At 36.0% G+C, this 14,414-nt stretch overlaps 1 protein-coding gene across 4 annotated transcripts in view; it reads left to right on the plus strand.

Moving 5' to 3' along the window:
• Positions 1-14,414, plus strand: part of GABRA2 (gamma-aminobutyric acid type A receptor subunit alpha2) — a 128,894-nt gene that overhangs the window by 59,081 nt on the left and 55,399 nt on the right. For all 4 annotated transcript variants that reach the window (XM_059162281.1, XM_059162265.1, XM_059162254.1 and 1 more), the window contains one exon: positions 11,838-12,058. In XM_059162281.1, the coding sequence (XP_059018264.1) occupies positions 11,838-12,058 (221 nt within the window). The remainder of the gene's footprint in view (positions 1-11,837; positions 12,059-14,414) is intronic.

Here is a 14,414-nt window from a genome sequence, read left to right on the forward strand (position 1 = left end):
TAATATTTTGGAAGGATAGAAATTAGACTTTGAGAGCATGCATTCAGCTAGTCAGTATTTTCCAGTATCCTCTTAGAGTTTTTAATATTGTCCCTTAAAATGTGACTCATGGACACTTGGATTGGATTGTTTCCTGCGTTCCTTCCTGGGTTCCTGTGGAACCGTAATTGCTAGTCGTGGGGTATGCCAGTCTACGTTTTAACAGTTTAAGGTATTTGACTTTATGACTTTATGCTAAAGGCAGCAAAAAGCCATTTTAAGGTAGGGGGGTTGGAGTAATATAAAGAACATGTGATGGAGTCAGACTTTTTGCAATCCAACAATTTGAATTAGAATCTTCTAATTCTAATTCTAATCCTATCTAGGGAAAGGGAAAAAATAGTTCGGAAGCTCTTTTATTCCACATGAGAATGACTATGGACTGGGCCAAATTAGTGGTACCAAAGCTGGAAAAACTGAAAAAAATGTAGATCTCCACATGGTCGCATTAGTCAGACTTGATGATCTGTTGGATGCAGGGGTTGAAGGAAGCACAGGATGAAGTTCTGGGAGATTGGGTGAGTGGTACCATCCAGGGGAATGGGATACACAGAAGGGAAAGTTTACTTTGCTGTTGATTTGGTGTTTGGAGGGTGAGCACTTATGTTTTGGATACACTGAGTTTGGGTCTTTGTGAGAGATTTAATCAGTGATGTCTAGGTGCTGACCTATAGGCAGAGCTTGGGAGGGAAGCATGGGGGCCATGTGATGGTAGTTGAAACCATGGGCATGTATAACATTGTGCAAGAAAGAGATTTTGGGTGAAATGGTCATTGTACTTTCACAGCAAGTCTAGAATACAAGAGAATAAAACAGATTTTAGAGGAGACCATGAAGCGACTGGAGGTGTCTGTCAACAGAAAGGAGGATTTCCTTTTCTGAAACAGACCATGTTTCGATCCTTAACAACACAAGTTAGAAATCACTGCCTTTTATTCCTTATCAGATGCAATGATGAACCATAGTCAGATGTTTGTATCATTTACATTTTTCTGTCAGGGTAGGATTCTGTAAGGGCGCCTGGGTGGCTCAGTGGGTTAAGCCTCTGCCTTCAGCTCAGGTCATGATCTCAGGGTCCTGGGATGGAGCCCCACATTACATCAGGCTCTCTGCTCAGCAGGGGGCCTGCTTCTCTTTACCCCTCTGCCTGCCTCTCTGCCTCCTTGTGATCTCTCTCGCTGTCAAATAAATAAATAAAATCTTGGAAAAAAAAAAAAAAAGGTAGGATTCTGTATACTGATGGTGGTATTATTCATGTGGTAATGGGGAGGACTCTTGGATTTTGCCCAGAGTAAAATCTAACCTAGCGGGTGGGGTAATGGTTTCAGAAAAGAAGACGAATAAAGGCAGTTTGACTAGATTGACTCCATCCTGCCTTCCTGCAAGAGGGTGGGGTTCAGGTATAGTTCTCTTGACTTCCTACAGAGGAGGGCACTCTTTAACATTCCCCCATTCCTTTTTATAAACTAAATAATAAATAGTTATAATTTCTGAACATGAGTGATTTTTTTAAAATTAAAATTGCAGAGGTCACATGTTCTTTCTCCAAGTTTCAAGGGTGGAATCTTTGTTCTGGGGGGTGTCCCACAGAATTTGTTTTCCCTAGTCAAGAATAATAGATGTTGTCTATTGATGCTACTCCCATAAATTTTCTTAGGGGTTACCATTACATGTAGATTGTTGGCAGACACAGAAAGTATCATATGCCATGGTGAGGATTTTCCCAATGGTTTCCTACCACACCAGGAGAATATGATTTTTTTTTTTTAAGATTTTATTTATTCATTTGACAGAGAGAGAGATCGATCACAAGCAGGCAGGGAGGCAGGCAGAGGGGTAAAGGGAGGAAGCAGGCTCCCCACAGAGCAGAGAGCCCGATGCGGGGCTCGATCCCAGGACCCCGGGACCATGGCCTGAGCCGAAGGCAGAGACTTTAACCCACTGAGCCACCCAGGCGCCCAATACCAATGCAAGAGAGCACTGAAAATGTAGGGACAGAGCAAGGATATCATGTTATGGAAAAGCCAAGAAAAGGATTCAAATGTATCATTAGATTAAGAACACGGAGGTATTTGCTGATCGTGGTAAAGGCAACCAGATTGCAGTGGGTTGAGCATGTGGGAGGTGAGGAAATGGAGAAATCGTGGAAGCAACATTTTTAAGCAACACGGTTGAGGAGAGGAGGCGAGACAGAGGGCAGTAGCTGTAAGGCATTATAACTATCAGTGAGGTTTTTCTTTTTAAAGATTGCATTGAACTCACTGTTTTCTGAACATGCCATTATCTTTAACAACTCTGTGGAGATGTTTTTCACTTTTCTTGTGATGCTTCCCCCGTTTGCCAACTGGAGATCTTTCATTTATTCAAGGCCAAGTTCAAGTTTCATCTTCTCCAATGTCTTTGTTGGCTACTCCAAGTAGGGTTAGTCCTTGTCCTTGTGTTCCACCACATGGTGTACTCACGTTTTTATGCCTTCGCATACTGGATTATAAAAATCTTCACGTCTTTCTTCTTTACTGCTGTGTGAGCTACTACAAGGCGTGAGTTGTGTTTGCTCATTTCAACAAGATTTACTAAGTACGTGCTCTGTGTCTGTCGCCGTGTGGGAGCTGAAATCCCTAAGTATAACCAGTGCTTGTCCTCAAGTTGTTCACAGTGATGTGGGGAAACAGCTAAGAAAAGTTATCAACTTTGAAACAGTGGGATCATGCATTTATTGAAGTATTTATGGATGACTATGTAGCAGAGGGTATGTGGGTATAGGATATCTATATCTGAGAAGGTTTCTAGGAAAAGAAGATAACTACAGAGGACAAATGAGGGGAGTGTTTTAGCACAAACTGGAAAGGCTGGTTGAATTTAGTAAAATGCAAAAATTCAGTGTGACTTGAGCCCAGAATGCTTTAAAGGATCTTGGCGGGGGGTGGGGGGTGGGAGTGGGGGGTGGCGGGGTGGGGGGTGGGGTGGGGTGGGGTGGGATCAGGATGTCATCCAGAGATGAGGCTAGAAAGAAACACAGAGCCGGATCACAAAGGCCTTATGGCCAATTGCCCAAAAAAGAAAGCTGCGAAACCATCTCCAAATGAAACTTTAAAACACAGTAGATCTCTTTTACCAGAGGACTGATTAATGGCATAGCTGTTTTGATAAGTGTCAACATTCTTTAAAATGTAGCCACCGTACAGACTAAAAGACTACTGTGGTTAGTTTAATATAGTTACACAAAAACACACATGCAAACATTATACACTTCACATTGTTTAATTTAAGGATTAAGGTATTGCGGGCAGGTGAGTGCCATAAGATATCTGAGAGCTTATCTACCCTATGCCTCTGCTGATGCCTTTCTCTTTAGGGAATTAGAGTTCTTGTTGCCCAGAATCCTTGTTACTACATTTAATTTCTAATGATGCCTCTCATTCATTCATTCATTGACTAATTGTTGTTTATTTCCTGTGTTCCGGGCAGTTTGTTCGATACTGGTGTTAAAGCATTGAAGAAGGTGATCACAATCCTTGTTAGTGTGGAATGAAAGTTGGCCAGATGTAGGGACTGGTAGGGAAGAGCCTCTGTAGCAGAGATCAGTGAGTTTCAGGACTTGGTTGGAACAGGACACATCAGAGGCCCTGAAGTATCAGTATTGCTCCAGGCAGAGTGGAGTGGGAGGGTGCATACTGCCGAACACCAGACTAGAGAGGAAAGGGTGGGGAAGATCATGCTGGGACTTGGACGCTGCAAGAAAGTGTTTGGACTTTATCCCAAGGGCTTTAGAAATTAAGCTGATCAAATTCAACAACACTTCATTTTTGGATCTCCCTCCCCACCCCCAACATTGTGACAATATCTTGAGTGCATCCTGTAGCTTTCTGTTCACTTTCAAATATCAAAGAGTCCGGTGCAGGCCAATTGAAACATCAGTCTTTGATGCTGGTTGGATCTTCTCTCCTTTTCACGGCCATGTTCACAGCTAAGCGATGTGCAGTGGGCAAAAGGCTGTAATCTGCTCTTCCTCTCCTCTTTTTGGGTCTGCCGGAGTTGAGGCAAGGGAAAGGGAGATGACAAAAATGGAGGACAATATATTTTTACTTAGCCTGTTCTGTTGGTGGTTCTCTCTTGGCAATTGGTGCCGTTTGTATAGCCGCAAAGGCAGGTTATCCCATGGATCACATTTGTGATATCTTCTCAGTGACCTCTTTATTGCCCAAACACCAAAAACTCAGGTGGCTTATTCCTTAATGGACTTTGTATGGCTCAGCCTGTGCTGTTGGCACTTTATGTCATGACCCTTTTGCTGCTGGGTGTCCCTCACTTGTCCCACTGCCCTGTTGTTGAGTATGGGCAATGGGGGAAGAAACACATTTTGAAGGTGATTTATATCAAGCTTCCTTCCTTAATGTCCAAACTGTTTCGAGAACTTTGTACATATTATCCACTTTGTCCTTATAAGAAGAAGTTGATTTTATTATTGTCACCATTTTATAGATATGTCATCTGGAATAGTGAGATTAAAAAACCTGCTCAAGGTCATGTACCCTAGTCAACCCAACCACAGAGCCTAAGTTCTTATTCTTAACATCTATTTTAAATTACTTGATTTATTATTTTTGTTATCTTTTGATCTAATGTTTAAGTCAGTTTTCAATGTGGGGAGAAGACTTCGACAGAGATTCTAAAACTCCATTCTCAACTTTGCAACTAAATTCTCCCTGTAACCTTCCACAATCCATGACTAACATCTATTAACTGGTCTATAAAAGATGGCAATTTCACTCTGATGTCCTGCCTTCAAGGATTGTTTTTTACGTATGATGTAACAAAAAGGGAATGGTGTTAGAAAGCACACTTGAATTCAAAGCTTGGCCTTCTCTATCTCCTTCTTTAAATAGGTATGGTTTCTGAGGTATTTTCCACCTGTGAAATTAGGATATTCTGCATATTTTAATACAGTTATTGTGAAGTTTAAAAATTCTATTAAGCAAATTGCAATTAACTACTATAGTTATTCATCATTTTGAATATTTTGTTAGATATATTTTAATAATCTACTCTCAGATTCTGACTCTGTAGTATCAGTTTTTAATTTGTTTGTGAAATTGCTCAGCCCCTAGTTCCAAAGAGAAAACTTAGACACCTTACCTGAACAGTGGTCAGAGATTGCAGCAGCTGTGGTATTCTGAATCTGTTTGTGTGAGCTTCTTTGCATAATAAGGTTTTATGATCTTGTATTAACTGGATTGACTGGCACACTGCTGCTCTGTTCTAAAGCTTCTCCATTTTTTTTTTTTTTTTGCAATTTTTGCAATGCTAATACTGGGTTACATGTACTTTTCATACCCTTTTGAGTAACAACTGGAAGTGTCTGAGCTTAACCATTCTTGTATATTCCAAGGGTGTTATTTCTTTAGAGGAGACTAGCCTTTTTTAGCAAAAAGGGTAAAATGAAATAAATTTTGGTACTTTAAAACATGCTCAGTAGGGACGCCTGGGTGGCTCAGTTGGTTAAGCAGCTGCCTTCGGCTCAGGTCATGATCCCAGCGTCCTGGGATCGAGTCCCACATCGGGCTCCTTGCTCAGCAGGGAACCTGCTTCTCCCTCTGCCTCTGCCTGCCATTCTGTCTGCCTGTGCTCGCTCTCTACCCCCCTCTCTCTCTGATAAATAAATAAAATCTTTAAAAAAATAAAAAAATAAAAAAATAAAACATGCTCAGTAAATCAAAGTAAATAAGAAATCACCCCCAGAGCAGTCCTGTAACTTGGTTGTTTCAGTGAATAGATAGAATTCTTCAGAAATTGGCTACATGCATTGACTTATAATTAATGTAATCAGGCACAAAAAATACTCTGCCTTCACTAAGTGAACGTGTCTTTGAAATCATCTTTGTTTGAAGTACCAAATACAGAAATAATACTTATTGGTAGTTAAAACATTGGACTGGAAGTTGTATCCTTGTGTGGGTTTTGCCTCTACCAAGCTTGGAGACAGGAAACTGATGCAATTTAGCTATAACCCCAGCTATAAAAAGGAGAATTTGGATAAGTTTCCTTTAAAGAATTTTTCCAGTCCTGAAGCATGTGGATTCTTCAACTTGTTGGTCTCACCCAACAGTCAGAGTCACGTCTCTGGAGCATAGACTGTGGCATAGCTGCGCGCTAATCCATCTTTGTGATTTTTTTGGTTTCTTCCTAAGTTCGCTTCTTAGTTGTTTGTATATTCCCTGAGGGATTTTGTAGTTGATCTTGTTGTTATTTATTCCTTTTAGAATCTCAATTCATGGGTCCAAGTCTTACATTTATATGAAGAAATTGCATTCTTTTGTATTTCTAGCAACACAAATAAAGCATTGACTTAGTCTATTAGTATACACTCATGGCAAGCCTGAGGTTTATTTTAAGGCATCTTTCAGGAAAAGATCTTTTCAAATACTGAGAATATGCATTTTATATGCATTTAAGGAAATCAAGTGCAAATAATTTGGAAATCCTGTTACCCTTAAGGATATGCAATAAATATTATTTGACTGAAATACTCCTTACCCTGCCATTTTAATCTAGAAAACAAAACCACAAAAACTGGTGAATCAACTGTATTTATTTATTTACCTGTATATTTTTATTAATACATTAAAATATAAGATAAACACTAACACATAAATTGGAATAATAAAAGGTAAGATGCATATCATTATTTCAGAAATAATGATATTTATTAATAAAGTAGATTTATTTTTGCTCTCACTTAAGATTGTCATTCATGATGATATTTTAGCAATTCATCTATTTAACTGTATTATTTAAAAATTTATCTAAGTACTTTAAAATAATAACAATCAAAGATCTGATTCTAAATTTATATTTTGATATTTATTTTGATAACTTATGGGTGAAAAAGATACATAAATTCAAATCTAAGAAATCTGTCATTGGCTATTGGTTACTGAACCATCACGCTAATTTTTAAAAAGTCATCCACCAATTCTCGATGCTTCTCCTCATGGTCTGAATGTTTAGTTTTTAAAAGAACTTGCTGCTTGCAATGGCCTTATGCCACAGTAACCATTATTCCAGGGTACAATATGTGCTTAAGATGAATGTCATCATTAGGAAACAGTGGTTATAAACTCATACTTTAAATAGCCCCATTGATAATTATAAATTTGCTTTGCAGATTTCTTGTAAGACTTGATTAGGTCACCATCCTTTATGTGGCTAATGAAGACGTCAGGTTAGGCACAGATACTCCTTGTTCGCTGCTGTTGTTCACTTGTGCTTGCGTAATGATTAGTGTTTTCTTCAATCCGTGCTGTCATTTAGCAATGATCTTTTGAAGCCATTTGTCTATTTTTGTTCGAGTTAGTTTAATCAAAACTAAATTCTATAACTTGCAAACTCACCTGATTCTAAATCACAAAACACTGAGAGCAGCTGAAGGAGACGTCACTCGACCATTCCTGAGTGGTTTACCTCTACGACAAGCATCGACTTACGGGGGCGGTGAGAGTGCCAGCATGGTTCTTTATATTCTCTATTAGCAAGGCTTCAGTCACTGCTTTAATTAATTAATTAATTTATAAGATTTTACTTATTTATTTGACAGAGATCACAAGTAGGCAGAGAGGCAGGTGGGGGTGGGGGAAGCAGGCTCCCTGCTGAGCAGAGAGCCCAATGAGGGGCTTGATCCCAGGACCCTGGGATCATGACCTGAGCAGAAGGCAGAGGCTTTCACTCACTGAGCCACCCAGGCGCCCCTGTTTGACACTGTTTATCTCTACATGCTTCTTAATTTTTTTTTTCTGAGTTTGCTATTTTTCTTTCCTGCTATTGTGTGAGTGTGTGTGTATTTCTGCTCTTCAGTGATTCATTTTCTTTAATTTTCTAGAATTTTTTCCTCTTTATTTTTATAAGTTAATCATGACACATCTATATAAGTGATCCCTTCGATCTTCATAATTTTAATGGTCACTGCTAAAACAATACAGTCTGGGGATATGTCCGATATTTAAGTAATCACATTAAATCTAAATGGACTGAATTACCATTATATCCAAAGATATTTTTAATAAATTGGAAATGGTATCTTCAGAACATAGTCTCTTATTAAAATCCAGCAAAATTATACATCAATGACAAAAATATAATTAAGGAAACCAATACATTTGGAAATACAAACGTACTTCACGTATCTCCTACATAAAGAAAAAGAAAAGCCATAATAGGAATTAAAAATTGTCTTTGACTGAATAATACTGAAAATACTATTAATTATGCTTATTATATAACTGTAGTAACCATGACTTTGGAATTAATGCAGGGAAAGATAAACAATAGAAAAGAAGAGAAATCTCAGAAACATGGACACTGGGTACATAGGTATGGACAATATATACATCAGAGAAATGTCATTACAAATCTGTGGAGAAAGATGTATCAGTCAATAAATAGTACTAGGAAGTTGAAAACAAACAAACCAACAAACAAACAATGTTGAATTTTTTTCTCATACATAATAATTCCACAACCTAAATGTTAAAAAGCAGAACTTCTGCATCTTTAGAAGAAATGTACAGGGATGTATTTATGATATTTGCATACTTTTATAATCTTTATTATAATTCTTACTGAGTAGTAAATATACTGAGTAGTATATTTAATATTTAAAATATTTATATTCAGAAAATGTAAATAATTTCTATAACTCAATAATAAAAAGACAACCCAAGAGGAAATGGAGTACATGAAATAAACAGACCCTTCATAAAAAGTAGAGTGTTTAATAAATCCATGAAAATATGTTAAATTTCATTAGTCAATAGAGAAATCAATGGTAGAAGTATCAGCCATTCTACACTAATCACAATGGCTATAATGAAATATTCTATTTATATCAAGTTGTACAGAAACAAGAGAGTTCATGAGTACAGACCTCTAGGATTTCAATTTGAAAATATCTTGTTGTGTTGAGGATATACATAAAATACATTATGGTATTCCCACATGTAGGTTTACTCTACAGCAGTGGTAGACATTCCGTGGGCCATCAGCCCAAATCCTATCAGTTACCTATTTTTATAAACAAAGACCTACTGGAATATAACCACTATGACTCATTTATGTATCATCAGTGAAGACTTTCACACTACAGTAGCAAAATTGGGTGGTTGTAATACCATATAACTTGTAAAGCCTCCAGTGTTTATTAATTGGCCCTTTACAAAGAAAGTTTGATCTAGTTTAGAGTAACTCTTAGGTCTTTGTCCTGAAAGTGTAGTATAATAATGCTTGTAGCAGTATTACTTGCTATATAACAGATTGGAAATGGGAAAAAAAAAGAACATAGAAAAAGGGTGAATATTGTGAAATATTCTCAAAAGATAATGCTATGTAGCAATGGAAATGAATCAAAGTACTAGATAAATTACCATGAATGAATTTCAATAATGTAGCTAAGAAAGTTAGTGTCAGGAAAGTATACACACTATATGATACCATTTACATAAATGTTGAAAATGTGATATGGAAACATATATTTATGTGGTAAATATTTAAGCACCTGTATGGGAATGATAAACACCAAATCCAAGATAATTATTTCCTCGGAGAGTTAGGGCCATGTGATTGAGGAGGAATAAATGAGAGAGAAGTCTTCAATAATATTTGAGGTGGCATTTCTGCTGGCAATGGTTACAAGATGTTTATTATATTCTTTATACTCTCATATATGTCTGAAAACAAACTAAGATAATACACAGATGAAAGCCATGGTGCCTTTTGTGAAGATTTGCAAGCATGTCTAGAGGCAGAGGAAGAAACATACAATTGCAGCATGGAATCTTACAGTAATAGAACACTTTACGAGTAATGAAGATACACAGTCATCTGGCTATGTATTTTCTGGGTGTTCAAAGGACTGAGAGTGTGGTTAGGAGTAGTTCCTGACTCAGGCAGGTAAGAAACTTGCTTTAGGTGAGAAGTAGTAAGAAGTGGGGATTGTTAAAATTGCCTACAACAAAATGTGAGTACCTGGGTGGAGTGGGTGGGAGAGAAGAGGCACAGATCATTCTCAGCAGGTTGACAGACATACTTAGGACACCATCAATGCTCAGAAACAGTTTTCCTGAGAACACTTTTCAAAAAGAACTCACCTGAAGCTTCCTGCTTATAAACCTTGTGTATCTCTTATAGGGTAAATCTGCAGGAAATGATTGCCTTAGCAACAGCTTCTGAAACAGATAAAACTTATCATAATTTTACAGAAATGGAAAATTTGAGTTTGATGTTTTATAGAAAGTTGTAAAATGCATTCAATTTTCCTGGACAAATAAATGTCTTAGGTATTCACATTAGGCTTGGACTTGAGGGAACCATAATTGGAAAGAAACACTTGCATAAACACTTAGTGAAGATTCACCTCTCAATCTAGATGTTTTTTTAAAAAACTGAGTTACATCTATACAGAATTGAACATTTTAAAATTAGGACTAAACCACTGAGAGTGAGTATCAGTTTAATCATGAAATTGTCTCCTAAGGATCAGGGACACAGCCCAGAGCCTTCGCTTACTTCCTGTTCATATATCATGACCTATGGCTGATACTTATTTTCTTCATCCATTCAGTTTTTGAGACATCACTGGAATCACTTACTTGATTAAAGTTTGTACAAATAATTTGATATTTTCATAAGTACATGGCCTTTTTAATCTATCCTTTTTCAAATGCATAATTTTGGTTGAATGAAATTGCCAGTTGCTAAGGTGTTTATTTCAAATATGATGACTGTGGCTTTGGGCTCAAAGAATAGTTTCTGAATTTCCATTCTCAAGTGTGTAAGTGAGTATTTTGATGATCTGTCATGTAAGTGTTTGCACAAAAACACATTGACAAAAATTTTAACATCTAATAGATTATCAGTATTATTCACAATTGTGAATTGGACCTCGTGTCTAAAATGTATACAGTCTATTCTAAAAAGGACAGAGGGAGAGAGAGGAATGCTGGGAATAGGGGAAATGAGAAAGAGGAGGTGAGAAAGTCATACTGATTGATTAAGCAACCTCAAAGTGTTGAACAGTGGTAATATAGGAATTGACCACTAGCTCATCTGTATGAATATTTAAAAGTACATTTTAACCTGAGGGCATTTATTTGTAAAATATTTGTATTTTTATGATTACAGTAACTTGTCTAAGTATTTTTATTACAACAAATTTTATAAAATAAACTCTATTGAAATTATCATCCACTAATACATTCTTGCTAGCAATATGGTATCTCACCATTTTTTTTTTAGGATTAAAAAAGAAATATGATATTTTATAGTTCTTTTAGCAACAGCAGATGATGACTCATACATATTTGACAGTATGTTTAATAGTTGTTTCTTTTTTCCTGCTTTTTTTTTTTTTTTCACTACTGAGAAGGCTGCCTGCTTACCCTTTCTTGAGATAAACTACTTAGAACAATAACCAAGACCCTGCTCCCAAGCATGCTCCCTCTCCTTTACTCCTAAGTTCTAGGATGCAGGAAAGCAGTTTAAGACCTTGTTCGATTGAAAGAGGCCAGGGTAAAGTAGACTTAAACTTTTCTTTTCATAATATGTGGCTAATTGTATATATACACACGCTTATCTCATTGTAAGTGGCAACATTTATTGATAAAGAAATAATTTTTCAAAACTTTCTTCTCTCAGTATAGTAGTCTGTCTTTTTACACTCTTTTTATTACTATTTTTGTTGGAATTTTATGGTGACCTTATGTCTGAAACAGTTATTATTTTCCAAAGAATTCTATTTTCTATTTCAGGAATATACAATTGATGTTTTCTTTCGACAAAAATGGAAAGATGAACGGTTAAAATTTAAAGGTCCTATGAACATTCTTCGACTTAACAATTTAATGGCTAGCAAAATCTGGACTCCTGATACCTTCTTTCACAATGGGAAGAAATCAGTCGCTCATAATATGACAATGCCAAATAAGCTTCTTCGAATCCAGGACGATGGGACTCTGCTGTACACAATGAGGTAAGCTTTCAGGTTTGATATATTGCACTTAAGTACTGAAAATCCATGTATTAAACAACCAACCTAGTTTTGTCAAGTATTAGCACAAATTGAACATTTTTATAACAGATTATTGAGGCATGCTTCGTAAAACCCTAGATATTAAATTAAGATAAAACAGGGCACCTGAGTGACCAGTCTGTCAAGCATGTGACTCCTGATTTCTGCTCACGTCATGAGCTCAGGGCTGGAGATTCAACCCCATGTCTAGCTTTGTGCTGGGCATGGAGCCCGCTTAATGAGATTCTCCCCCTATCTCTCTCTTTCCCTCTGCCCCTCCCCCAATTCATGCACATTTGTACATGCTCTCTCTCTCTAAAAAGGTAAATAAAATAAGATAAAATAGTGTTTATGAGGCTGATTATCATCTGAGTGTTAAAACATAAGCATTACCTTAACTATTAAGAATTGTTTTTGTCTATTTCTTTTTCACACTACATTTTAATTAAGTGCAGCTTGAATGTCATAATTTAAAGTTTCCTTTATACCGTCATGTAATTTTACTTTTAGTACTTCTTCAGATATGCATCAACATTTTAAGTGATTTTTAAGCAAGCTTTTACTTAATATTTTGATCCTCCTTATAAAGTTAATCTAAAGAAAAAAAACTTTTTCAAGAGGTAGTTTTTATTTAATGAGGTTTACAAATACCATAAGCATATATATTAGATTGAACAATATAAATTGCCATTTTGTAAGTCAAATAGTATCACGTAGCATAAATTTCATATGATTCAACCTTTAAAAAATTATCTAAAGAAAGGCACCTGGGCAGCTCAGTCAAGGAAGCATCTGACTTTGGCTCAGGTCATGATCTCGGGGTCCTGGGATAGAGCACAGTATCAAGTTCCCAGTCTGGTGGGGAGTCTGCTTGTCCCTTTCCCTTTGCCCCTCCCCCGCCCATTCTCTCTCTCTCTCTCTCTCTCTCTCTCAAATAAATAGATAAAATCTTTTTTTAAAAAATTAAATACACAGTTGCTGACTGTATATTTACATATACAGTATATATTTTATATTTACAGTATAGCAACTACTACATTTTAACTCTACTCATAAATTAATCTTTTAAAATAGGTTACTTATATAAGAAAGAAAACGATCACAAACCTAATAAAGTGATGTATAACCTAAAAATTAAATGCTTAAGAAAGGCTTTAAAACATGGGTAATTTTTATTAGCATTAAATATAGATTAGATATGTGTTCTAAACATTTGATGTGTTATTATTTCATATGAAATGTTAGGTGGTAGATTTCAGTTGTATAAGTTATTTAAAAAGCGACAAAAATATAATCCTGATCTTTAAAGAAAAAATTCTTGAGAACTGATTACTAAATGGCCCTTGCCTAAAATGGAAGTGCTAGCAATTCTATGCCTCTCTCTCTGAATTTTATAATCCAGATGCAATATCCCTATTGGTTTTACACTTTGAATATTCCCGTGGATTAAGACAATGATGGGAAATTTTGACTTTAAACAAAATGTTGGCAGAGAACATACAGTTTTGGAAAATATTTCTTGGTGTTCTACTTAAATACTCCTCCTAGAAGTATACATAATAATTAAATTGTTGGCCACATTTGTTTTGCTTGTCATAGGAGTCTTCTCTAAGTTCAGTTTAATACCATTTCTATCCATTTTACCTGTGTGTGAAATGGAATAATTGATGACTGTCTTTATAACAAGTTTGCTGTGATTACTCTTTTTTTTTTTTTTGCTGTGATTACTCTTTAATGTGATCATGTAGATATAGAAAAACAATATTTATTTAACAATACATTGCTTATGTCCATAATTTAGCCCATAGTCTAGTTTCAACATGGTATTTCTAAGAGGCATATCTATATACTATCTGTATCTACTTCTATATTTAAATCCATGTACCTGTATATAGTATGTATAGTATGTGATACTCCTTCACAGTTGACATATTTTGGAGGAAACGCCTATGAGCTAGTATTGAATTCTTGTATCAGTTTTGTTCTATGGTTGTTGAGGACATGAAGAAGGAAAATAGCATTCTTTTCATGATAGAGAATTTTTTTCTTTTTTTTTCCCCCAGGATCGTAAATGTCATAGTGAATGTTAATGGGAAAATAGCCCTTCAAAAATGTGTATATAACTTCTTTACTTCTTAATTAAAAAAAAAAAAAAAAAAAAAAAAAAAAACTTCTTTAGTTCTTAACAAACCACAGAGTTCCAAATGTTTGTAAATAAATATTGTTATTTGAGCTCAGTTTTTGTATATGCTAATGTCTTCTGAAGGATCATCTAAATGAACATTTACATGTGAATTAGCCTAATTCAATGCTATAA

The sequence above is a fragment of the Mustela lutreola genome, chromosome 1 (genome assembly GCF_030435805.1).
Source record: "Mustela lutreola isolate mMusLut2 chromosome 1, mMusLut2.pri, whole genome shotgun sequence".
NCBI lineage: Eukaryota > Metazoa > Chordata > Mammalia > Carnivora > Mustelidae > Mustela > Mustela lutreola.